At 57.7% G+C, this 24,668-nt stretch overlaps 1 protein-coding gene across 2 annotated transcripts in view; it reads right to left on the reverse strand.

Moving 5' to 3' along the window:
- Window positions 1–2,421: 2,421 nt before the first annotated feature.
- The window catches only part of ZBTB32 (zinc finger and BTB domain containing 32), a 57,893-nt gene continuing 35,646 nt past the window's right edge, over window positions 2,422–24,668 (reverse strand). For both annotated transcript variants that reach the window (XM_065573724.1, XM_042852797.2), the window contains exons 3-7: window positions 7,241–7,332; window positions 5,998–6,084; window positions 5,218–5,376; window positions 4,581–4,748; window positions 2,422–4,031 (exon numbers count right to left, since the gene is read on the reverse strand). In XM_065573724.1, coding sequence (XP_065429796.1) covers window positions 3,796–4,031; window positions 4,581–4,748; window positions 5,218–5,376; window positions 5,998–6,084; window positions 7,241–7,332 — 742 coding nt within the window. In that variant the 3' untranslated portion in view covers window positions 2,422–3,795. The remainder of the gene's footprint in view (window positions 4,032–4,580; window positions 4,749–5,217; window positions 5,377–5,997; window positions 6,085–7,240; window positions 7,333–24,668) is intronic.

Raw genomic sequence — 24,668 nt, forward strand, 5'->3', positions numbered from 1 at the left:
GGGGGGCCTGGCCTGGGGGGGCGGGGCCGCCGCAATAACAGCCCGGCCCGGCCGCGGGGCACCATGGGGGATGGAGTCCGGGCGGGGGCGGTGCCCATTGGCCACAGCGGGGCCGGGACTACAGCTCCCAGCAGGCATTGCGGCTCCGCTCACTCCCCGGGCCGGCCGTGGGGCTCCCTGGGGAATGGAGTTCGGGCGGGGGTGGCGCCCATTGGCCAAAGCGGGGCGGGGACTACAGCCCCCATCAGGCATTGCGGTTCCCCTCCTGGCCCGGCCGCGGGACACCCTGGGGAATGGAGTCCAGGCGGGGAGGAGCTCAGCATGAAATGAATAATAGCTCCTAGCAGGCATTGGCGCTACCAAGCCTCAGAGAGAAACCCCGTTGCATCACGGGGATGGGAGTCCATGGGGTGAGGGCAGTTCTTCAATGCACCATGGGAGTAGTAGTCCTCTCTGGCCTGCAGGAAGGGGAGAAAACTTCAGCTCCCAGAAGGCATGTCTCCACTTGGAGAGACTCCCTGCAGCCTGGCATAGGTGGCCCCAGCTCCTCTCTTCCTGTCGCATGAAAGAGTTAGATGTAATTACATGACTACGATTCCCAGCAGGCATTGAGGCACGAACGGGAGTCAGGGGAGGGAGGGGCACTGTAACTCGATCCACAGACAATAATGGAGGGGGACTACAGTTCCCAGCAGGCATTGCAGCTGCCAAGTGTGTGTCTCCCCATTTCGCAATACACTGTGGGAGTTGTAGTCCTGTATGGCACTTTGCAGGGGAGAGGACTACAGCCCCCTGAAGGCATTGCCAAGGTTGGAGAGACGCAGTGCATGCTGGGATATGCAGCCCCAGCTCCCTTTCCATCCCCATGCAGCAACGCGAGGTCAGCTCCAAACAGGCCCCGTATCCGCACAGCTCTGCCCGCCATTCAGGCTCAGCAGCAATGTACCATGGGAAACGCTGTCCTAAATGCTCAGTTCCCTCTCACAATGCCTGGGGGTGGCAATTAGACTACAACTCCCAGCATATATTGGGCTCATCCTGCCCACTCTTAGCCCAGGGCACCATGGGAAATGTAGTTCTGAGACTCTGATCACTACCACCCCATGGGCTGAAGGGGAGAAAAGGTTTCAACTCCCAGGAGGCATTGCGCTGCATAATATTGCAATGCACTGTGGGAAATGTAGTTCTAGGCCAAGCAGCCCCCTGCCACAGATTTTGCAGCAGTTGTCCAGACAGTAGGCATCACACCGATCCATGTGTCATATGTCCCGTACGGCCATTGGGGATTCTCCTTGAGGAGGTCCCACTGAAAGGGGATGGGGCAGCAGGGCCTGCACTCAGTAGCAGAACATCCTTTTACTAGGGTTACCATATTTAAAAAATAAAAAAAGAGGACACTCCCCGGGGCCCTGGCCCCGCCCCTTCCCCACCCCCGGCCCCGCCCCAATTCCGCCCCTTCCCCAAAGTCCCTGCCCTAACTCCCCCTCCTCCCTCCCAGCCACGCGAAAAGGGCTGCCCGAGCGCTACTGGCTTCACAGTTTGCCGGGCAGCCCCCAGACCCTGTGCCCCTGGCCGGTGCTTCCCCAGCGCAGCTGGAGCCCGGGAGGGGAAGTGCCCAGCTGGGGGCGCAGGGTCTGAAGGCTGCCCAGCAAACCATGAAGCCGGTAGCGCTCGGCCTTCGGGCAGCCCCCATGCCTCCGGACCCTGCACCCCCGGCCAGGGACTTCCCCTCCCAGGCTCCAGCTGCTCTGCTCCTCCCCTGACTCTTCAGCTCTGTTTAAGAGCCAAGCTGCCCAAGCGCTACCGGCTTCGGGCAGCCCCCTTGCCTCCGGACCCTGTGCCGCCGGAGCCCGGGAGGGGAAGTGCCTGGCCGGCGGCTGGGGTCTGGAGGCAAGGGGGCTGCCCGAAGCCGGTGCGCTCGGGCAGCTCAGCTCTTAAACAGAGCCAAAGAGTCAGGGGAGGAGCAGAGCAGCCGCGGGAGGGGAAGTGCCTGGCCGGTATTTTCCCGGACATGTTCGGCTTTATGGCAATTCCCCCCAGATGGCGGTTTGATTACCAAAAAGCCGGACATGTCCAGGAGAAACCGGATGTATGTTAACCCTACTTTTACTGGAGACGTCATGCGCTACAAATGACAAATGCCCCTTTTAACCAGCCTGTGGGGGGTGCTGGACAAACACAGCAGAGACCCCATGGGGCGTCTTTCTCAGCTCCTATTCCCCACTGCCTGGTGGGTGAGAAGTGATCTCTGAATGGATTTGTGAGATTCTCTGCAGTCATGAGACTCCTGGAGCTGGGTGCTTCCGGGGGAAAAGGCCCCGTGTCCAAAGTGCCGCCGCAGAGGGTCCTGCAGGCAGGGGTGGGACAGAACTTTTGTGATCAACAGATAATAACAGAGACCTTCAGTATTCCTGAGACGTTTAATAGGAAATGTGATCCCTGCCCCCACCCCACACACGGCTTGTGGGGCCTGGCCACAAAGGGGCAAGAGATGGGACGCAACACGCGATGGCCATCAGCCCCGGAACACAGCTGGCAAAGCCAGGCCGAGGGCAGGACATGAAGGAGTGGCAGGTGAGGCACTCCGGTTGCTGTGGCTCGTTGAGCCTCGGTTTCCCCAGCCATGTAATGGGATACTCTGCCTGTCCAGATCGGGAAGGTCTTTGGGGTAGGGAGCGTCTCTGACTCAGTGTTTGTGCAGCGCCCAGTGTGATGGGGGGGGTCTGTGCAGCGCCCAGGGCAATGGGAACCCCAGTCTTGTTGAGGGGTCTGTGCAGCACCCACAGGGACAGGGGAGTCAAAGCAGGCCAAGGGGGTGTGGGAGCAAGGGGTGCGGGGGCAGAATAGAAGGGGCATTGCCGTATGAACCCCAGCTATTCCTCCCCGCCCCCCAGTTCTCCAGTCCCTGACCCTGGTGCCAGTTCTTACACACACACCCCCCCCCCGCCCGGGAGCTTCCCAGTTCTCTGCTTGCGGCTCTGGACAGTTTAGTGTCGCCTGGATTCCTGCGGGCTAATGAGTCCCACTCCGCTGCCGGGTAATGAGTGACCCACGGTGATCAAGGCAGGCCCTTCCCCAGCCACTTGTGACTCCGGGACATTGCAGCCCGGGGCTGGCAGAATCCCTCCCCTCCAGTCTCAGCTCTCTGCTGGCCATGTGGGGCAGGGAGCCCAAGTAGAGCAGGGGATCCTGCCAAGCTAATGACAGATGCCCCCTCCCCCAGTTAGCTACTGAGCAGCAGGAGTCCCCGCAGATCTGGGTTCACCTAACACCCCCCAGGCCCCACAATAACTGGGGGCTCCCCATCCCCACATTGAGGGTGATGGTAGAGGTTGGGGCCCCACACATACGGCACCCCCTACAGGGTGAGCTGGAAACAGCAGGGACCGATCTACTCCATGTGAATTCTCATCTCTGGCCTGTGGCAGGGTTCATGCCCTTAGTACCTAGCTGGCCATGGTGCCCGTGCCACACGCATGACTCCCAGCCAGCGGGCGGCGCTCCCGGCGTGCTGTGTGTGACGGGCAGGAAAGCAAGCCACAGATCTGTGTTCTGCGGGTCCAGCCATGGCCAGCTGTGCCCTCTCCCCATGTCAGGCACTGCCACACCAACGCTGGTCCCCGCGCCCTCCCCGTGCCGCGCTCCATCGCAGATCCGTCTGCCACGCCAACGCTGGTCCCCGCGCCCTCCCCGTGCCGCGCTCCATCGCAGATCCATCTGCCACGCCGACGCTGGTCCCCGCGCCCTCCCCGTGCCACGCATGAGTCCCCCGGTGCCTGCACTAGCACAGGCGGCTCAGGAGGAGGTGGAGGAGGAGTAGAGATAGGTGGTCTCGATCGTCCAGTCCGAGGGCAGCTCCTCGGGACAATGGCCCTTCATGTGCTTCTGCATGGCGGCCAGGCTGGGGCAGAATTGGCAGCATAGGGTGCAGCGATAAGGGGCGGCGCCACCATGGGTCCGCAGGTGCTTGATCATGGCGGAGTAGTCGCGGGAGCGCTGGGGGCAGAGCTTGCACTGGAACGGCTTCTCGCCTGCAGGGGGCAACGGGCTGTGAGAAGGGGTATCCCCAGCCCCTCCCGCACCCTCTCCTGCCCTGGCTCCCCACCCCTCCCCCAGCCCTATCCCGCCCCTCCCTCCCAGACCCAGCTTCGCTTTCCTGGGGCACAGGGATTAGAGCCATGGCAGGGTTGGGGGCGGGAGAAGCTAGGGCTGCCCCCCCAGGACCCAGGGAGACGGGGAGACCAGAGTGCCCCCAACTCCCAGTGGGAGGAGGGCTGGGGGCGACGGTGTGGGAGCAACACCCCAGCCTGCAGGGGCACAAGGCAGGTATGTGGAGCACCAGGGGCTGAGGGCCCTGCGGGAGGGGCACACGGCACTGGGAGGGCTGATGCCAGTGGGGGAGGGGCACATGGCACTGACGGGGGGGAGATGATGCCCATGAGGGAGGGGCACACAGCACTGAGGAGGGCTGACATCCATTGGGTAGGGGCACACGGCACTGGGAGGACTGATGCCAGTGGGGGAGGGGTACCCCGCACGGGGGGGGGGGTCTGGCGCTGTGGCAGGGGGGTCCCACTCACCAGTGTGCACCCGATAGTGCGTCTCCATCTGGTGCTTGAGGGTGAAGCGCTTGCTGCACTCGCCGCACTCGTAGGGCTTCTCGCCTGGGGATGCCCGCCGGGGCCCCTGCAGCCTGGCCTCGGCCTGGAACCCACGGGCACAGAACTCCCGCTCCAACAGCCGCTGGCCTGCAGGGATGGCACCGGGTCAGGCCTGCGGGTCGAGAGTGAAGGGTGCCGGCTGGATGGGGGTGCTGGGAGAGCAGGGGCTGTGGGTCAGGAGTGAGGGGCCCGCCGGCTGGATGGGGGAGGCTGGGAGAGCAGGGGCTGCGGGTCAGGAGTGAGGGGCACTGGCTGGACATATGGAGGCGGGGGCAGGGCTGGGGGAGCAGGGGCTGCGGGTTGGGAGTGGGGGGCACCAGCTGGACGTGGGGAGGCGGGGGCAGGACTGGGGGAGCAGGGGTTTCAGGTTGGGAGTGAGGGGCGCCGGTGGGATGGGGGAAGGGCAGGGCTGAGGGGGCAGGGACTGTGAGTTGGGAGTGAGGGGCACCGATGGGACAAGGTGTGGGGGCAGGGCTGGGAGAGCAGGTGTATGGGTCTGGAGTGGGGCGCCAGTTGGATGGGGGAGGGGCAGGAGCACTCATGGCGCAGGCCATACCCATGTGGCTGCGGCTGTGTCTGCGCAGCGCCGTCTGGCTGGGGAACCGCCGCTGGCACAGCTGGCAGATGTAGCTCCAGGCGCCAGCCGGCAGGGCCCGTGGGGGGCACCGTGGGCCGTACATCAAGTACAGTGTGGTTGACGCCGCTGTGGCTGGCTCTGGGGAGGAGCAGGAGAGACACAGCTCAAAGATGGGCCCAGCCAGGAGCGCCGCCAGCTTTTTTGCCGCCCTAGGCGGTGGAAGGTCCTGCCCCCGAAATACCGCCCCCGACAGAGGCAGCGGAAGGTCCCGCCCCCGAAATACTGACAACGACTGGGGCGGCCGAAGATCTGGCCGCTGCGATCGCCACCCCCCAAATGTTAGCGCCCTAGGCGACCATCTAGGTCATCTAATGGGTTGTGCCAGCCTTGGGCCCAGCCCTCCCCACCAGTCCCTCCCCAGTGAGCCCAGCTGGCTCCCACCCTCCACCCCCCAATCAGACTCATGGGCCCATCCAACCCGGGTTTTCCAGACCCGCTGCTCTCAGGAGACCCTACAATAACAACGTGCCCAGTAGAAACAACCAAAATATCCACCTCCTCGCCTCTGCCCAGGGCGGAGCACTGCCTCCCTGGCCCCCCCACTGTCCCTGCCCCTGGGGCACCCCCTGCCCCTGCTGTCCCTGCCTCCCAGGGTCCCCCTACCACTGTCCCTGCCCCCTAGGTTCTCCCCCACTGACAGCCTCTCAAGGACCCCCCACTGTCAGTGCCCCCCAGGTCTCCCTCCTCCTGCCCCCTCACCTCCAGGGGGCGCTGTGCTCAGAGGCAGCAAGTCCTTGTCACAGCTCCGCTGGGCCCGGAAACAAGAGAGTGGGAGCGACTGGGGCCCTGGGAAGATGGAGCGACTGTCAGATGGGGTGTGGGGCAGACGGGGTGAGAGGTCTGGGGTAGGGGCAAGTCACAGGGAGGGGAGCTGGGGGAGGGGCAGTGAGGAATGGGGTCGAGGATCTTGAAGGGGAGGGGCTGGAGGACTCAGGAGACAAGGGCAGGAGGGTGGCTGGGAGGTTGCGGGGGGCCCGGTGGAGCCAGTGAGGGACAAGGTGGGGGGAAGGGCGGGGTGAGGTAACGGAGCAGTGGGTCGTTGGGGTCGGGGTGCAGGAGCTGCTACTGGGAGGAGAGTAGCAGGGTGGGGCAGTTGGCAGGGTCCATACCTGGGTGGCACAATGAGGGAAGCGGATGGTGGGTGGTCCATACATGGGTGGCAGAGTGGGGGGTAAGGTGGGGGGTCCATATGTGGGTGGCACGGGGGGGCAGAGGGGTACATGCATGAGCGGCACAGTGGGGCAGGGTGTGGGGTCAGTACAGGAGTGGCACAGTGGGGCAGCAGGGGAGTCCTTATGTGAGTGGCACAGAAGGGGTGCCGTATGTAGGTGGCACAGCGGGGGTGCAGGATGGGGGGTCCGTATGTGGGTGGCACAGAAGGGTGGGGGGGGTCCGTACATGGGTGGCACAGTGGGGGGCAGGGTGGGGGGGTCCTTATATGGGTGGCACAGTGGGGCGGGGCAGGGGGGACAGGGGATTCCTTATGTGGGTGGCACAGCGGGGGGGTCGAAACATGGGTGGCACAGCGGGGATGCAGGATGGGGGGTCCGTATATGGGTGGCACAGCGGGGGTGCAGGATGGGGGGGGTCGGTATATGGGTGACACAGCGGGGGTGCAGGATGGGGGGGTCGGTATATGGGTGACACAGCGGGGGTGCAGGATGGGGGGGTCCTTATGTGGGTGGCACAGCAGGGGGGCGGGGGAGGTCCGTACATGGGTGGCACAGTGGGGGGGCAGGGTGGGGGGGTCCTTATATGGGTGGCACAGTGGGGCGGGCAGGGGGGACAGGGGATTCCTTATGTGGGTGGCACAGCGGAGGGTCCATACATGGGTGGCACAACAGGGGCAGGGGGGTCCGTACATGGGTGGCACAACAGGGGCAGGGGGGTCCGTACATGGGTGGCACAGTGGGGCAGGCAGGGGGAACAGGGGATTCCTTACGTGGGTGGCAGAGCAGTGGGAGGCGCTGGGCATCTGGGCCCCGCTGGGGGCAGAGGTCGTACCCCGAGCTCTTGGCCGGAAGCGCCAGAAGCCTGAGCAGAGGAAAACAAGGTGTTAAACGGCAAATGACCCACAGGGATCAGGATGGGGCCAGGCAGAATCTCCATTCAAAGCCCCCCTCACCCTCCAGCCCCCCCCCCATAGCTCTGACCCCCATTGCTCCTGTGACGCTCTGTACCTCAGAGCAACACCCTACACCCCCAGGTTTATCTTTATAAAATGACTGCGTGGTATCTAATGCAAAGTTTGTCATGTTGGGGGTCTTCAGAAGGCTCATAATGCACCGAGCATGGTTGTTACAGTGATGTTACAGTAGTTGTTACAGTGATGTTATAGTGAGGTTATAGGTTATAATTTCATGTATATAATTATAAGGCTGACAATGTGTCCTCATGGCTTAGAGCAAGCCCAGTCAAAAAGTCTCCAAGAGCAGGGAGGCAGTTCACACCTCCTCGGGGCATGTATGGGACAAACCCAGCCCAGCCCCACAGGAACAAAGGACACTGGCTAGGCAGCAACAAAAGGATCTGTTGGACTCTCAAGGGAGTCACCCCCCTTCCTTTGGCCTGTTTGGGACTGTGATGAGGTAATGCTCACCTGACTCGGGGGCGGGGGGGGGGGGACGAGGACGAAGGCAAGAGGGAAGAAAGTACATGATAAAAGGGAGGAATGTTTGCCAGGCTTTTCCTCTCTTTTCCACCCCCATCCAAAGACACTACACCAAGCGACTGAAGTGCTGATCAAAGGGGAGAGCCTGACTGAAAAGTAACCAGCCAGCCTGTGGTAAGAAGCAGCTAAGTTTGTAAGGGCATTGAAAGTGTTAAGATCTCTTAGAATGCGTTTTGCTTTTATTTCATTTGACCAAATCTGACTTGTTATGTTTTGACTTATAATCACTTAAAATCGATCTTTGTAGTTAATAAATCTGTTTGCTTCAGGTAGAATAAACAGTGTGTTTGATTTGAGGTGTGTCAGAGACTCTCCTTGGGATAAGAAGCCTGGTACATATCAATTTCTTTGTTAAATTGACAAACTAATTATATAAGCTTGCAGCGTCCAGTGGGCATGAATGGACACTGCAAGATGGAGGTTCCTAGGGTTGTGTCTGGGACCGGAGATATTGGCTAGTGTCATTCGGTTGCACTATCAAAGGAGCAGCTTACATGCCAGAGGCTGTGCATGAACAGCCCAGGAGTGGGGGTTCTCACAGCAGAGCAGGGAAAGGCTGGCTCCCAGAGTCAAGGATTGGAGAGGCCTAGCAGATCACTGGTCCGGATAACACCAGAGGGGAATGTCACAGCCCCCTAGCCCCACACGGCTCTGACCCCATTGCCCACTGGCCTCCCCATTGCTCTGACCCCCATCTCCCTCAACCCCCCATTGCCCCCTAACCCCCCATTGCTCTGACCCATCACCCCTTAGTCCCCCTGCTCTGACTCCCATTGCCCCCAACCGCTCTGACCCCCTCGTTGTGTAAGCTTCTTGCCCTGGAGACAGTCTGCTCAGAGAGAGGAGGCTCCCCCAGAGTCCTGACTGGCTTCCAGAGCACTGACCCGGTGACTCCATGACAACTGGTGGTAGCGGTGGGATAAACTGCACCCCGTGGACAGAGCATCCTGCAGTAAGTGACTGGGGAGTAGTAAAACGAAGGGGGATTAGCGAGAGACAGGTGTGCTGAAGGCTCCAAGAGGTGAGGTTCCAGGAGACAGAAGAGCTACACCTTAAATCCCGAGAGAGAGTGGACCCCCGAGAAGGGCTGTCGCACTGAAGGGGTTCCTCTCAGGGATCATGGGAGCTGAGAGAGCCCAGGCCTGTGAGTCCGTGACCACCTGGGAACATCTCGAAGATGGCCTATAACCATCTCCATAAGAAGGAGATTGTAGAGCTGTGCAGAGAGAGAGAGGGCTGCACTTTGGAAAGCTCACTAAGGCACAGCTGATTGCTCAGTTGGAAGAGGAGGGATCGCTCTAAGGAGCCAGTTCCTGACTCAGCTGGGGCCATGAGAGAGGCTGGGAGCAGCCAGGTGTTCCGGAGACCCATGTCCCCGACCAGGGGGTCTCCACCAGGATCTGAGTGGAATGGAATTGGAGCTGAGATCGAAGAGGATCATGATAGACAGGGAAGGCATGAAGCAGAACAGCAGGAGAGACAGGCAGCAGGAGCTGGTGATGGCTGAGCTGAGAGGCAGAAGGACCCATCCAGGGGTGAGGGGGGATGGACCCTGAAGTGCCAGTTTTGCAGGGAACCTCGACGCTAAATTGCTGCCCCAGGTTAAGGAGGGGGAAGGTATAGATGCCCGTCTCACAGTCTTTGGGAGGTTGGCAACTGGAACCAGGCTGACCCTGCAGAAAGGCTCCGGTGTCTTGCTCCCTTCCTGGGTCTCAAGGCCATAGAGCTGTTTAACCAGATGGGTGGGGTGGCCAACTGGCTCCCACTCCTGGGCTCAGCATATATGTCTGCATGGACTCTCCTGGGCTCAGACCTAGGCTACTGTCTCCTCCACCTGTGCCTGTAGCCAGACAGAGTGCCTAAGCATGGATGCCTCTACCCAGATCCTGGTGTGGTTTTGCAAAGACTGTAACTTGCAATTTCCACTTACTGATATCCAGGCTGGGGGGACCATCCAATGTGAGAGGTGCCTGCTGGTGGAATCTCTCAGGCAGCAGGTGGGAGAGCTACAGGAGAAGGTGGCTAGGTTGAGGAGCATCCGTATCCACGAGCAATTCCTCGACAGTGTCCATGTGGAGACAGCTGAGGTAGCTGTCCCAGTACACAGGACTGCTGATACACCACTGGTGGAGGAGGAGATGGCTCAGGGTGGACACTGGCAGCTGGTTACTTCTGGCAGCAGGCAGTGCTCCACCCTTGCTCCGAACCCTCCTGCCGTGGTTATAGGTAACCGTTATGCTCTTCTTGATACAGGAAAGAAGGAATCACTCCCTACAGTAAAGGAGGAGAAGCCTCGTACCCCTAAGGCTGGAAAGTCTGCTGCCACCACTGCGAATAGGAAACGTAGGGTAGTGGTGGTCGGAGACTCTCTGCTGAGGGGGACGGAGGCGCCCATCTGTCGCCCTGACATTTCATCTCGGGAGGTATGCTGCCTGCCGGGGGCCCGTATCCGAGACATTACGGAGGCATTGTCGAGGATTATCCAGCCCTCTGACTACTACCCCATGCTACTCATCCATGTGGGCACAAATGATACTGCGCGGTGTGACACTGAGCGGATCAAGAGTGACTACAGGGCTCTGGGAGTACGGGTGAAGGAGTTTGGAGCGCAGGTGGTATTCTCTTCAATTCTTCCTGTCAAAGGTAGGGGCCCGGGCAGAGACAGATGCATCATGGAGGTGAATGCCTGGCTGCGAAGATGGTGTCGCCAGGAGGGCTTTGGCTTCCTAGACCACGGGATGCTATTTGAGGAAGGACTGCTAGGTAGAGATGGCGTTCACCTTTCGAGGAGAGGAAAGACCCTATTCGGACACAGACTGGCTAACCTAGTGAGGAGGGCTTTAAACTAGGTTCGACGGGGACAGGTGAGCAAAGCCCACAGGTAAGTGGGGAACATGGAGACCGGGGAGATGGGTCGGAAACGAGAGGGAGTGTGGGCTATATTGGCAGAGAGAAAGGAGAGTCAGGACAAAACTGGGAGGAAAGATCAAACCAGTATCTTAGATGCCTATATACAAATGCGAGAAGTATGGGGAATAAGCAGGAAGAACTGGAAGTGCTAATAAATAAATACAACTATGACATTGTTGCCATCACTGAAACTTGGTGGGATAATACACATGATTGGAATGTTGGTGTGGATGGGTACAGCTTGCTCAGGAAGGATAGACAGGGGAAAAAGGGAGGAGGTGTTGCCTTATATATTAAAAATGTACACACTTGGACTGAGGTAGAGATGGACATAGGAGACGGAAGTGTTGAGAGTCTCTGGGTTAGGCTTAAAGGGGCAAAAAACAAGGGAGATGTCATGCTAGGAGTCTACTACAGGCCACCTAACCAGGTGGAAGAGGTGGATGAGGCTTTTTTCAAGCAACTAAGATAAGAAAATCATCCAAAGCCCAAGATTTGGTGGTGATGGGGGACTTCAACTATCCGGATATATGTTGGGAAAATAACACAGCGGGGCACAGACTATCCAACAAATTCTTGGACTGCATTGGAGACAACTTTTTATTTCAGAAGGTTGAAAAAACTACTAGGGGGGAAGCTGTTCTAGACTTGATTTTAACAAATAGGGAGGAACTCGTTGAGAATGTGAAAGTAGAAGGCAGCCTGGGTGAAAGTGATCATGAAATCATAGAGTTTGCAATTCTAACGAAGGGTAGAAGGGAGAACAGCAAAATAGAGACAATGGATTTTCAGAGAGCTGATAGGTAAGGTCCCATGGGAATCAAGACTGAGGGGAAAAACAACTGAGGAGAGTTGGCAGTTTTTCAAAGGGACACTATTAAGGGCCCAAAAGCAAGCTATTCCGCTGGTTAGAAAAGATAGAAAATGTGGCAAAAGACCACCTTGGCTTAACCACGAGATCTTGCACGATCTAAAAAATAAAAAGGAGTCATATAAAAAATGGAAACTAGGACAGATTACAAAGGATGAATATAGGCAAACAACACAGGAATGCAGGGGCAAGATTAGAAAGGCAAAGGCACAAAATGAGCTCAAACTAGCTACGGGAATAAAAGGAAACAAGAAGACTTTTTATCAATACATTAGAAGCAAGAGGAAGACCAAAGACAGGGTAGGCCCACTGCTTAGTGAAGAGGGAGAAACAGTAACAGGAAACTTGGAAATGGCAGAGATGCTTAATGACTTCTTTGTTTCGGTCTTCACCGAGAAGTCTGAAGGAATGCCTAACATAGTGAATGCTAATGGGAAGGGGGTAGGTTTAGCAGATAAAATAAAAAAAGAACAAGTTAAAAATCACTTAGAAAAGTTAGATGCCTGCAAGTCACCCGGGCCTGATGAAATGCATCCTAGAATACTCAAGGAGCTAATAGAGGAGGTATCTGAGCCTCTAGCTATTATCTTTGGAAAGTCATGGGAGACGGGAGAGATTCCAGAAGACTGGAAAAGGGCAAATATAGTGCCAATCTATAAAAAGGGAAATAAAAACAACCCAGGTAACTACAGACCAGTTAGTTTAACTTCTGTGCCAGGGAAGATAATGGAGCAAGTAATTAAGGAAATCATCTGCAAACACTTGGAAGGTAGTAAGGTGATAGGGAACAGCCAGCATGGATTTGTGAAGAACAAATCATGTCAAACCAATCTGATAGCTTTCTTTGATAGAATAACGAGCCTTGTGGATAAGGGTGAAGCGGTGGATGTGGTATACCTAGACTTTAGTAAGGCATTTGATACGGTCTCGCATGATATTCTTATCGATAAACTAGGCAAATACAAATTAGATGGGGCTACTATAAGGTGGGTGCATAACTGGCTGGATAACCGTACTCAGAGAGTTGTTATTAATGGTTCCCAATCCTGCTGGAAAGACGTAACGAGTGGGGTTCCGCAGGGGTCTGTTTTGGGACCGGCTCTGTTCAATATCTTCATCAACGACTTAGATATTGGCATAGAAAGTACGCTTATTAAGTTTGCGGATGATACCAAACTGGGAGGGATTGCAGCTACTTTGGAGGACAGGGTCATAATTCAAAATGATCTGGACAAATTGGAGAAATGGTCTGAGTTAAACAGGATGAAGTTTAACAAAGACAAATGCAAAGTGCTCCACTTAGGAAGGAAAAATCAATTTCACACATACAGAATGGGAAAAGACTGTCTAGGAAGGAGTACGGCAGAAAGGGATCTAGGGGTTATAGTGGACCACAAGCTAAATATGAGTCAACAGTGTGATGCTGTTGCAAAAAAAGCAAACATGATTCTGGGATGCATTAACAGGTGTGTTGTGAGCAAGACACGAGAAGTCATTCTTCCGCTCTACTCTGCTCTGGTTAGGCCTCAGCTGGAGTATTGTGTCCAGTTCTGGGCGCCGCATTTTAAAAAAGATGTGGAGAAATTGGAAAGGGTCCAAAGAAGAGCAACAAGAATGATTAAAGGTCTTGAGAACATGACCTATGAAGGAAGGCTGAAAGAACTGGGTTTGTTTAGTTTGGAGAAGAGAAGACTGAGAGGGGACATGATAGCAGTTTTCAGGTATCTAAAAGGGTGTCATAAGGAGGAGGGAGAGAACTTGTTCACCTTAGCCTCTAAGGATAGAACCAGAAACAATGGGTTTAAACTGCAGCAAGGGAGGTCTAGGTTGGACATTAGGAAAAAGTTCCTAACTGTCAGGGTGGTTAAACACTGGAACAAATTGCCTAGGGAGGTTGTGGAATCTCCGTCTCTGGAGATATTTAAGAGTAGGTTAGATAAATGTCTATCAGGGATGGTCTAGACAGTATTTGGTCCTGCCATGCGGGCAGGGGACTGGACTCGATGACCTCTCGAGGTCCCTTCCAGTCCTATAATCTATGAATCTATGAATCTATGACCAGATGTCCCTATATTACCGGGACAGTCCCTAAGGTTGGGGGGCTCTGCGTGCTGCTGGTGCCTGCAAGCCCCACTCCGCGGCTCCAGCAGCTCCCATTGGCGCTTTTCCCAGCCAATGGGAACCACGGAGCTCGCGCTTGTGGCGGGCGCAGCACGTGGAGAGTCTGGAGATTCCCCTCTCTGCTCTGACCCTAGGAGCCAGAGACCTCCCAGCAGGGCTGGTGAGTGCGGCCAGGGAAGGGGGCAGAGTGTGGTGGAGTGAGTGTCTGGGAGGTGTGTGGGGGGTGCTGGGCTGTGAGGGTGTGGAGGGCGCTGGGCAGTGGGGGAGGTTTGTGTGTTTTGGAGTGCTAGTCAGTGGGGGCCTGTTGGGAGGTGCTTGGCAGTGGGGGAGATCTGTGTGTGTCAGGGCACTGGGCAGTGTGGGTCTGTGGGGAAGGGCACTGGGAGGAAGGAAGGGAGGGAGGGAAAATCTGTGTGTATTGGGAAACTACCAAGTGGGGGGTGCTGGGCAGCTGTGGTAGGGCTGTGGGCAGGGGGACGCTGGGCGGGGAGTGTGTGCTGTGCATTTGTGGTGGAAGGGTTGTAGGGGGCTCTGGGCATAGTGGATCCAGGGGGCGCTGGGCAGGGGAGCTGTGTGGCGCAGCATGGGCCCACCCCCAACAGGAAGGGGCATGCTGGTAGCACAGAGCCAGGCGGACCAGAGTGCCTCTGGCTTCGGTCGGGGCTGTGCACCTGTGTCTGTCTGTCTCCCCCTCCCCACTCACCCAATGTGTCCTGATATTTCACTCTTGCGATCTGGTCACCCTACTCAGGCCCCTCGGACCCCCAGTGGGAGTGGAAGGTGGTGGTCAATGGGGAGACATTCCTGGGGTGGTGAGACCCTGGGACAGAGAGAACTGTTGTCAGGCCCCAGGTGGTGCAGCCTCACCAGATGCTGAGGGGCTGTGTGACCTGGTGAAGGTCCCAGGGATGAAGCCCCTCACCCTGCCTATGGGGGATGATTGTGTCTCTTTGGGACAGGATCCAGGCCCTGCTCCTGTAACGGCCGAGGATTGGAATTTGAATCCAGGGAACCAATCGGCTGAGACTGAAGTGGTCAGTAAAAATGCAAGTGACCTGGCTGGCAGGGAGGAGGAGCTGCTAGGCTCAGGATACCTGCCTGCCTGTAACCAGAGCCCTGGAGCTGAGTGGGACAGAAAGATACTTCCCACTCCCCTGCACAGGGGGAGGTGGCTCACGCTGGCTCTCATGCTGTGAGCAAAGCAGAGGGTTCACTGCCTGCCCTCACTGGGACAGCAGGGGCGAAGCTAAACCCAGTGGGATCGGCGACCCCTAGGGTTACCGTATTTCAATAATAAAAAAAGAGGATGGGAGGACCGCTGCCCTAGCCCCGCCCCATCCTGCCCTAGCCCCGCCCCATCCTGCCCTAGCCCTGCCCCTGCCCCTTCCACTCTCTCCCACTTCCCGCCCCCCTCAGAACTCTCAACCCTCCGCCCCACTCCTTGTCCCCTGACTGCCCCCTCCTAGGACCCCTGTCCCTAACTGCCCCCCAGGACTCCACCCCCTACCTAAGCCTCCCTGCTCCTTGTCCCCTGACTGCCCCCTCCTGAGACCTTCCCCCCATCCTAACTGGCCCCCTAGGACCCTATCCCCTACCTGTCCCCTGACTGCCCCAACCCTTATCCACACCCCCGCCCCCAGACAGACACCAGGGACTCCCACGCCCCATCCAACCACTCCCCACCACTGACAGCCCCCCACCCCCCAGAACTCCCGACCCATCTAAACCCCTCTGCTCCCTGTCCCCTGCCTGCCCCCTCCTGGGACCCCTGCTCCTAACTGCCCTCCAAAACCTCACCCCCTACCTAAGCCTCCCTGTTCCTTGTCCCCTAACTGCCCCCTCCTGAGACCACCCCACCCTAACTGCCCCCCTAGGACCTTACCCCATATCTGTACCCTGACTGCCCAAAACCTTATATCCCCAACCCCCAGATGTCCCCCCCCGAACTCCCGACCCATCCAACCCTGCTCCCTGTCTCCTGACTGCCCCCTCCAGAACCTCCCTGCCCTTTCTCCGACCCCCTGGCCCCCTTACCGTGCCGCTCAGAACAGAGTGCTGCGGAGCGGCGTGCTGGGCAGCAGGGGAGGGGCAGCAGGGGCAGGGGGAGGAGCTCCAGACTGCCAGAGGCCCGATGCGAACGGCCGGCCGGCGATCTGCGAATGCGGCGGGGGGAGAAAGAGGAGGGGAGTGATCTCAAGTTGCAGGGGAGAGGAAGGGGAAGCGGAGGAGGGATTCTAGAGCCCCGTGTGAGTGGCACAATCCGGCCGGCTGCCCTGTCAGCGCGCGCGCTCTGCATGGGGGGGAAATCCGGACATTTACAGATTCCCCCCCGGACGCTATTTTTAACTCAAAAAAGCCGGACATGTCCGGCAGAATCCGGACGAATTCTAGCTGAGTATGGGGAACCACAGCCAGGGCGGGACAGCTACCAACCAGGCCTGCCTTGTCCTGAGGTGCAAAAATCCCGGGGCAAGGGTAAAGCAGCCTGGAGACACCTACTTGTCATAGAGGAACCTTTTCAGAAGGTGGCCCTGGTCTTGTTGAGGGATGAATGGGAGGGGAAGGCTCCCCCGATGGAGATTCAGTGGTGGAGTATTTACTGACTTTCTAGGAAAAGCTCGCTGAGTTCATGGGTCCGGCCAGGGAGAACCTAGGCAGGGCCCAAGGGAGGCAGAAGGTCTTGTACAACCACTCAACCTATTGCACCAGGGAGGTGAGGGTTCTCATGCCGGTGAGGAAGAATAAGCTGCAAGCTGCCTGGAATGGGCCCTTCAAGGTCATCCAGCAGCTGAACGAGAAAAATGATGTGGTGGAACTGCCCAACCGGGCTCACAGCCACCCAAGGTACCAGGTCAACATGATGGAGCCGTATAGTAACAGGGAGAGGCTGGTACTGGCCATGTGTGGCCAATTGGAGAAGGGGGAAGATCCCCTGGTGGGTCTCTTCCCTGAGACAGGAGCCAGCCCCTTGCTGGAATCAATATACCTCTCTGACCTGCTAACCCCTGCCCAGCAGGCAGAGATCAGAGAGATGCTGCATTCGTACCAACAGCTGTTTTCCAACTGTCCTGGGCTCACTAACCGAGCTATCCACTCGGTGGAGACAGCCCTCCCATCAGGTGTGCCCTATTCAGAGTAACTGGGAACAAAGCCCAGGCCCTGGAGGGAGAGGTCAGAAACATGCTGGCTTTCGGGGTGATCCAGCCATCCACCAGCCCCGGGGGCCTCTCCCATTCTGTGGGTCCCCAGGAAAGATGGGCCAATCTGATTCTGTGTGGCCTATCGGAAGCTCAATGCCATCACCATGTCTGGTGCCTGCCCATGCCTAGGCCTCATGAGGTCCTAGACAAGTTGGGAGGGACTCAGTACCCCATGACCAGATATCTCAAAGGCTACTGGCAGGTGCCTTTGGATCCAGATGCCAAGTTGAAACCTGCTTTTGTCACCCCTCTGGGGCTGTACAAGTCCCTGGTCCTACCTTTCAGGCTCAAGGAGGTGCCTGTTACCTACTAGCGCCAGGTGGATCAGTTACTGAGGGGGATGGAGAATTTTACCCTAGCATACATTGATGATATTTGTGCCATTAGCCGGACCTGGGAGGACCATGTGTCCCAGGTGAAGAGGGGACTGAGTCACCTCCAGGATGCAAGGCTGACTGTAAAAGCTGGGACGTGCAAGGTGGGATTGGCAGAGGTGTCGTACCTGGGCCACAAGGTGGGGAACGGCCACCTGAAGCTGGAGCCAGCCAAGGTGGGGGCGATCAGAGACTGCCCTGCTCCCTAGACTAAGAAACAGGCTCAGGCCTTTATTGGGACGGCAGAGCACTACCAGAGGTTTGTATCCCACTTTAGTCCTGTATCAGCTGTCATCACTGAGCTATGCAAGAAGGGTAAGCCAGACAAGCTGGTCTGGAGTGGGCAGTGCCAGAGGGCGCTCTGCACGCTGAAGGAGGATCTGGTCAAGGGCCCGGTGCCGGGAAATTCAGACTTTGACAAGCCCTTTATGGTGTTCACCAATGCCCCAGAGACAGGGCTGGGCGTGGTGCTGAGGCAGGCCAATGCAAAGGGGGAGAAACACCGCATCATGTACCTGAGCAGGAAGCTGCTGCCCCAGGAGCAGGGCTATGCAGCCATAGAGAAGGAATGCCTGGCCATGGAGTGGGCTGCAGCCGGATCTATTTGGGCGGCGCTTCACTGTGTGCCCAGACCAGTTGCCCTGCCATGCATGCACCAGATGAAAGGGCCAATGCCAAGCTCCTCAGGTGGAGTCTGTCCTTCCAGGATTATGAGATGGAGGTGGTCCACATTAAGGGGAGTGCAAATATTATAGCTGATGCTTTGTCCCGGAGAGGAGGGCCTGAACTTCCCCAGGTCACTGGCTAAAGTGACCCTGCTCAGTTCGGTCTCGAAGTGGAGAAATATGGGATGTAGTGGGGATTTTCCATTGTTATGATGTATGTGAGTCTTACAGTTTTGCATGAATGCTGTGTGTGCCTCAGTTTCCCTGTGTATTGCACCAATGTCTAGATGGTGGGAATAAGGGTGTATGACTTTTGCAGGAGTTGGGGAGCGATGGGGGTCAGAGCAGTGGGGGGCCAGGGAGCGATTGATTCAGAGTTGGCTGGTAGTTGGGGTTCTCCAAGATATCAGCTGTGACCTCCTGTTGGGGGGATGAGTGTCTCTTTGGGACAGGATCCAGGCCCTGTTCCTCCCGACCCCCCACCGCTCTGACCCCCATCACCCCCCGGCCCCCCCACTGCTCTGACACCTATCGCCCCCCAACCTCCCACCGCTCTGGCCCTCTGTGACAAAGTGCGTGTCCCATTGCTCCCAAGCGGGGGCTGAAAGGTTGAGTCCGCACTCGGAGCAGGCAGGAGATGCCGTGGGGTCGTGATGGACAAGCTGAGAAGGCAATGGAAACCCCCACAGCCAGAGGACTCCCTGAGACCCTGGCCCAGGGCTAAGCATGGGGTGTTGGGGTGGGGGGACCGGCCTGGGGCAAAGCCCCAGACTTAGGGGCAGGGCTGGGCCTGGGGCAGGGACCGCCCGAGGGGGGCTGGGATGCTGATGGGTTCATCCAAGGGACAGGTTAAAAGCCGGGGCACAGCACCGAGCCCGTGTATCCAAGACCCCCTCCATGGCCCCATCGCGACCGCTGCCCTGAGCCACAGGCGACAGTCTCGCTCCAGCCAAGCACTGGGAGCTCCCACCCCTCACTCTGGAGCACGTGGTTACGGCTGGTGCGTGCTGGCGGGCAGCCGAGCGGCGGCTCCAGGGCTGTATATACATGTACCAGCTGCCCTGGGGTGTGGGTGTGTCCCTGAGCTCGAAAACCCCAGCTCGCAGCATGGAGGGAGCTGGGTGCCAGATATAAAACCCGAATGCGCACTGTCCCCTGCAGGTCCCCATGCTTAACCCCTGAGAGAGAGTGCACCCCCGAGAAGGGCTGTCACACCGAAGGGGGTTCCCCCCACGAACCATACGGGGCCAAGAGTGGGCACAACCTGTGAGTCCATGACACCCCCACAGTTCACCCTGTAGATCCCATTGCACTGGACCCCAATCCCCTAGAACCCAGCAGCCCCACACAGTTCACCCTGCTGGTCCCACCCCCCTTAAACCCAGCAGCCCCCCACAGTTCACCCTGCAGGTCCCCATCCCCCTAGAACCCAGCAGCCCCACACAGTTCACCCTGCAGGTCCCCATCCCTGAGTACCCAAAGGCCCCCCACAGTTCATCCTGCAGATCCCATCCCCCGACAACCCAGCAGCCCCTCACAGTTCACCCTGCAGATCCCATCCCTCTAGAACCTAGCAGCCTCGACAGTTCATCCTACAGGACCCCATCCCCCTAGAACCCAGCAAGCTCTCCACAGTTCACCCTAGAGATCCTGGACCCAGGGAGCCCCCCTGTGACGAAGTTGAGGATTTTTGTAGCGTTTTACATTAATAGTGTGTGTGCTCCTCAGTTTCCCTGTATGCTGCATGTTTAACAAGGTGGTGGGAGAGAGTTTGTTGTTGCAGAGGACCAGGGGTGACCTCACCTATCAGCCAGAACCCCTGAACAACAGCCTGGAGATGGGGAACCCTAACAACTGGTTACTAAGAGGCCCATCCCAGCTTGGCAATCAGCTGGTTCTGGCCAGTGGGAAGGCCCCCAGAGTTCACCCTGCAGATCGCATCCCCCTAGAATCTTGCAGCCCCCATCAAATGATTTGGAACCCAACTGCCCTCACCATATGCCACAGAACCTGGCCACGCCTTGTACAAGCCATTCCACAACCCAGGCACCGCCAATTATTATTCTAGAGTGAAGCTAATAACCACTCACACTTCTGGAACTTGGCTGCATGTATTGCTCTAGAATGTGGCAACACCCCTCCCCCCACCATCCACATGAGAATCCATCTGTCAATACCACCAGGGAACACTCTAGAACCTCCCAGCAGATGATCAGAGTGGCTCGATGTGATGAAGTGGGGGATTGTCTTGTTTTTTCCTTGTTTTTACAATGGTTTGCATGCAGAGGAGGTGGGACTCAGTTTCCCTGGGTGTTACTGGTTTAACAAGGTGATGGGAGAGGGAGTTATTGTTACAGAGGACCAGCGAGGGAACTTGGGATGCCGGCCAATGACCTGGAGAATGGATACCCCAGCGACTGGTGACCTCGTGACCTGGAAGCCCAGCTCAGAAGTCGCAGCCAGTTCTGGCCAGTGGGAGGACAATGGGCTGTGAAGAGAGGACCCCGGTGACCTAACCAGCTGGTTCCAGCCAGAGGGTGCCAGAGGACAGAAGAGAGGAGAGGAGGCCACGGTGACCCTGTTTACCTGGAGAGACGACAATGGACAGAGGCGGGGCTTGTGGGAGGTGATATCAGATGCCCAGCTGGGAAGCAGAGGGGCTCTGGGCTGGAGAGGGAGAGCAGGCAGAGCCCACCTGGATGCAGGGGTGACTGGGATGTGCTGTGCTGAGGGAGGCCAGGCCCGAGAGCCCTGAGAGTTTCCTATGCTGTGTTCAGACACTCAATAAATCGTCCTGGTTTACACTGGCTGAGTGTTACTCCAGTCTAGAGAACAGGGTGGCATTATTCCCTTTGGGGAGTGGAGGGCCCGGGGGTCCAGAGAGAGTGGACTCCCTGAGGGGGCCCACGGTGAGAAACAGGTGTGCTAAGGCTCCGAGAGGTGGAGGGGCTTAACCCCCGAGAGAGAGTGGACCCCTGAGAAGGGCCGTCACACTGAAGGGGGTTCCCCCCACGGACCATACGGGACCAAGAGTGGGCACGATCTGTGAGTCTGTGACACTCTAGAACCCACCCAGCCGTGCATTTTCCTCCAGAATGGGGACATCAACATGCTGAAGCAATCTAGAACCCAGTCACTCCTGTGTCTACTCTAGAACACTCTCCAGTCGTGTGGTGCTCTAGAATGCAACCCTGCGGTTCCTGCATGATCTAGAATCCCACAAGGCACCACACCCAGACTGCCTGCACCCCGCTGCCTGGCCCTCTACATCTGCTTGTCTCACTGGGGCTCTAGAACCCTTGCTGCAGCTGGTTTTGGAGGATGCAGATAGCTGGAGCCCTGGAGGCCAGGGCTGAGAGGCACCCATTCCCACCTGTCTGGGTAATGCAGGACACACAGCACCGTGGCAGCCGAACCCTGAGGGGCTGCCGGGCCAGGGGCACTGCCCAGCAGAAGAAGAGATGTGGGGAGCATTCCCCTGTGACAACGTGGCAATTTTCATAATATTTTAATGACCCCTATGTGTGCCTCAGTTTCCCCTATGCATGGCTGCCCGTGTGGGGTAAAGGTCTGTTTTTGCTCTCAGGGCAGGCTGGGAGACAAAGCTATAAATGTCACCTGGCCGTCCGAGCTGCGATGGGTCGTTAACGAGGTCATGAAAACGGACTCACCGACCCCATGTCAATGGGCAATTGAAGAAGACAGCTGCAAAACTGATCACCAGGACGTAGCCCGCAGCCAGCCCATGACCCAGAGGAGCTGGGATTTCCCCGCCTCACCATAGGGGAGCTGGGCAGAGACCTCAGAACAGGGAAGGTGCATGATGGGGGGCACAGGAGCTGGCATCAGTCCTGGCAGAGTGGACAAGGCCCTCCAGCAAGTCGGGCTCCGTTGGCCATGAATGGGGTGAAGCAGAAGGGACTGAGGTGCAGCCTAGAGGCGCTGAGGCCATGTGGCAGAAGGATGTGAGCCCTTTTGGGGGTCTGGCACATCGTAGGGGCTCCACCAAGGAACTGTTCCAAAGCTGGGGGCATGGCCTCAATTCTGCACATCCGTGACACCCCCACAACCCCAGCTGGTGCCCAGCTCTGAGCTCAGGGCTGAGCAATGCAGTGCCCGTCCCCAGCTGGGCACTAGAGGGCTCCATGCACCAACAAATCTTGGCTAGGAGACAGGATTCCAGCAGAAAAATGTGAATGACCCTTAGGAATTGTTTGAGAACATTTTTACTAGGTGCCAGGAAAGCCAAGCTAGAGAACTGCCATACCAGTTCTGAAACCAACCTGGCTTACAGGGGAAGTGCAAGTGGCCCTAAAACACAAAAAGGGAATACATAGCAAATGGGAAAAAGGGGGAGTGGAAAGCAATGACTATCACTCAGAAGCTCTGAATTGTAGAAACTGGATAAGGGAAGCAAAAGGATGCGAGATGCACTCTGTGGCCAACAGAGAGAAGGACAATGAGAAGGAGTTTTTAAAGTATATTGGGAACAAAAAAAAATCCTAAATGCTCTTGGCCCTGTGCTATTTAACATCTTTAACAATGACCTGGAAGAAAACATAAAATCATCCCTGATAAAGTGTCTGATGACACAAAAATTGGAAGAATGGGAAATATCGAAGAGGGCATGTCACTGATTCAGAGCGAGCGGGGTGGCTTGGTAAACAGGGTGCAAGCAAACACTCTGCGTTTTAATACAGCTAAATGTCAATGTATCCAGCTGGGACCACAGAATGTCAATGGGGGACAGCCCCAAAAGAGGCGACCCTGGCGTCTATAAACAGGGGAATCTGGAGAAGAAGCCCAGAGGTTATTTGACTTCTGTACTTGGCCCTGGTGTGAGTGCAGCTGGGACCCTGTGGCCAGTCCGGGAGCCTTCCAGAAGGGCTGTAGATAAATTGGAGAGGGGTCGAAGAGCCCGAGAGAAGAGACTCCAAGCATGGGATCAATTTAGCTGGACACAGGGCAGGTTGAGGGGCGACTTGGCTGCAGTCTGTGCATGACGATAGGGGCACAGCTCATTAATAATTGGGTTGTCAGAGGAAGATCTGCCCCATGGAAGGCTGGAAACTGAAGCCAGACCCATTCAGCCCAGAAAGCAGGCATCCCTTTGGGACCCGGCCCAAGTGACTAGGGTGCAGGCTGGGGCGCTGTGTGGGGCGAGGGGGCTGGTCCCACGGCGAGGGGCTGGGGCAGGGGTGGGCGGGGGAAGGGCACACAGTACCCTGTGTGCAATGTACATGCATCCTGCCCCATGGCTGGGAACAGGAAAGAGCCGCCGTGCACTCCCTGGCCCCCTGCGCGCCCCACACGGGGTGAAAGGTTCACATCTTCAAACCACGGCAGCTGCTCAGTCAGAGGCTGTGGGTAGGTACAGGCGGGTGCAGGGCGAGGCTCTGGGACCCGCGATGCATGGGAGGGCAGAGCATGATCACAATGAGTCCTTCTGACCTTACAGCCTCTGGGTCTAGGAGGCTGTGAACTGGGGCTGCCCAATGTCCAGCCCCCATATGCACCCCAAGATCCACCCCCACAACCCATATCCTCCCACCCCCCAATCCACCCCTACAACAATAAACCCCCTGCCCCCAATCCACCCCTACACCCATACCCCTCACTGCTCACACCTAGATCCACCCCTACACCCCATATCCCCCCTGCTCCTCCCAGATCCACCCCTACATCTCCCACTGCCCCCACTGCTCCTACCCAGATCCACCCCTACCCCCATAGTCCCCTGCCCCGATCCACCCCTAAACCCCATATCCCCCTGGCTCCCCGATCCACCCCTACACACCATCTCTCCCACTGCCCCCACTTCCCCCACCTAGATTCACCCCATACCCCATATCCCCCCAGCTCCACCCCTATACCCCATACCCCCCTGCTCCCCAATCCACCCCTACACCCCATATCTCCCACTGCCCCACCCAGCTCCACCCCTACACCCCATATCCCCCCTGCTCCCCAATCCACCCCTACACCCCTTATCTCCCACTGCCCCCCACCCAGATCCACCCCTACACCCCATAGCCCCCTGCCCCAATCCACCACTAGACCCCATGTCCCCCCCTGCTCCCCAAACCAACCCTACACCCCATGTCCCCCTGCTACTCCCAGATCCACCCCTACAGTAGCACCCCTGCCCTCCCAATCCAACCCTATACCCCATAGCCCCCCTGTCCCTGATCCACCCCTACACCCCATAGCTCCCTGGCCCCACCCAGATCCACCCCTACACCCCATATCCCCTCTGATCCTCCCAGATCCACCCCTACTCCCCTTAGCCCCCTGCCCTGATCCACCCCTAAACCTCATATCCCCACTGCCCCTACCTAGATCCACCCATACACCCCTGTCCCCCCCTTCCCCCGATCCACCCCTACAGCCCCGTGATACCCCTTCACTTCCCCACCCTCCGAATTAAGGTAATTTGGCTTAGAGGAAAATGTGAACGGCTCTGGGGTGGTGGGGGGGGAAGAATGTGTCATCTAGGAACAACTCGGCCCTTTGAAGTCGGGTGTGTGGGTGTGGGGCCGGCTGGGGGAAACCCCACGG

Source organism: Chrysemys picta, chromosome 20, assembly GCF_011386835.1.
Source record: "Chrysemys picta bellii isolate R12L10 chromosome 20, ASM1138683v2, whole genome shotgun sequence".
Classification (NCBI taxonomy): domain Eukaryota; kingdom Metazoa; phylum Chordata; order Testudines; family Emydidae; genus Chrysemys; species Chrysemys picta.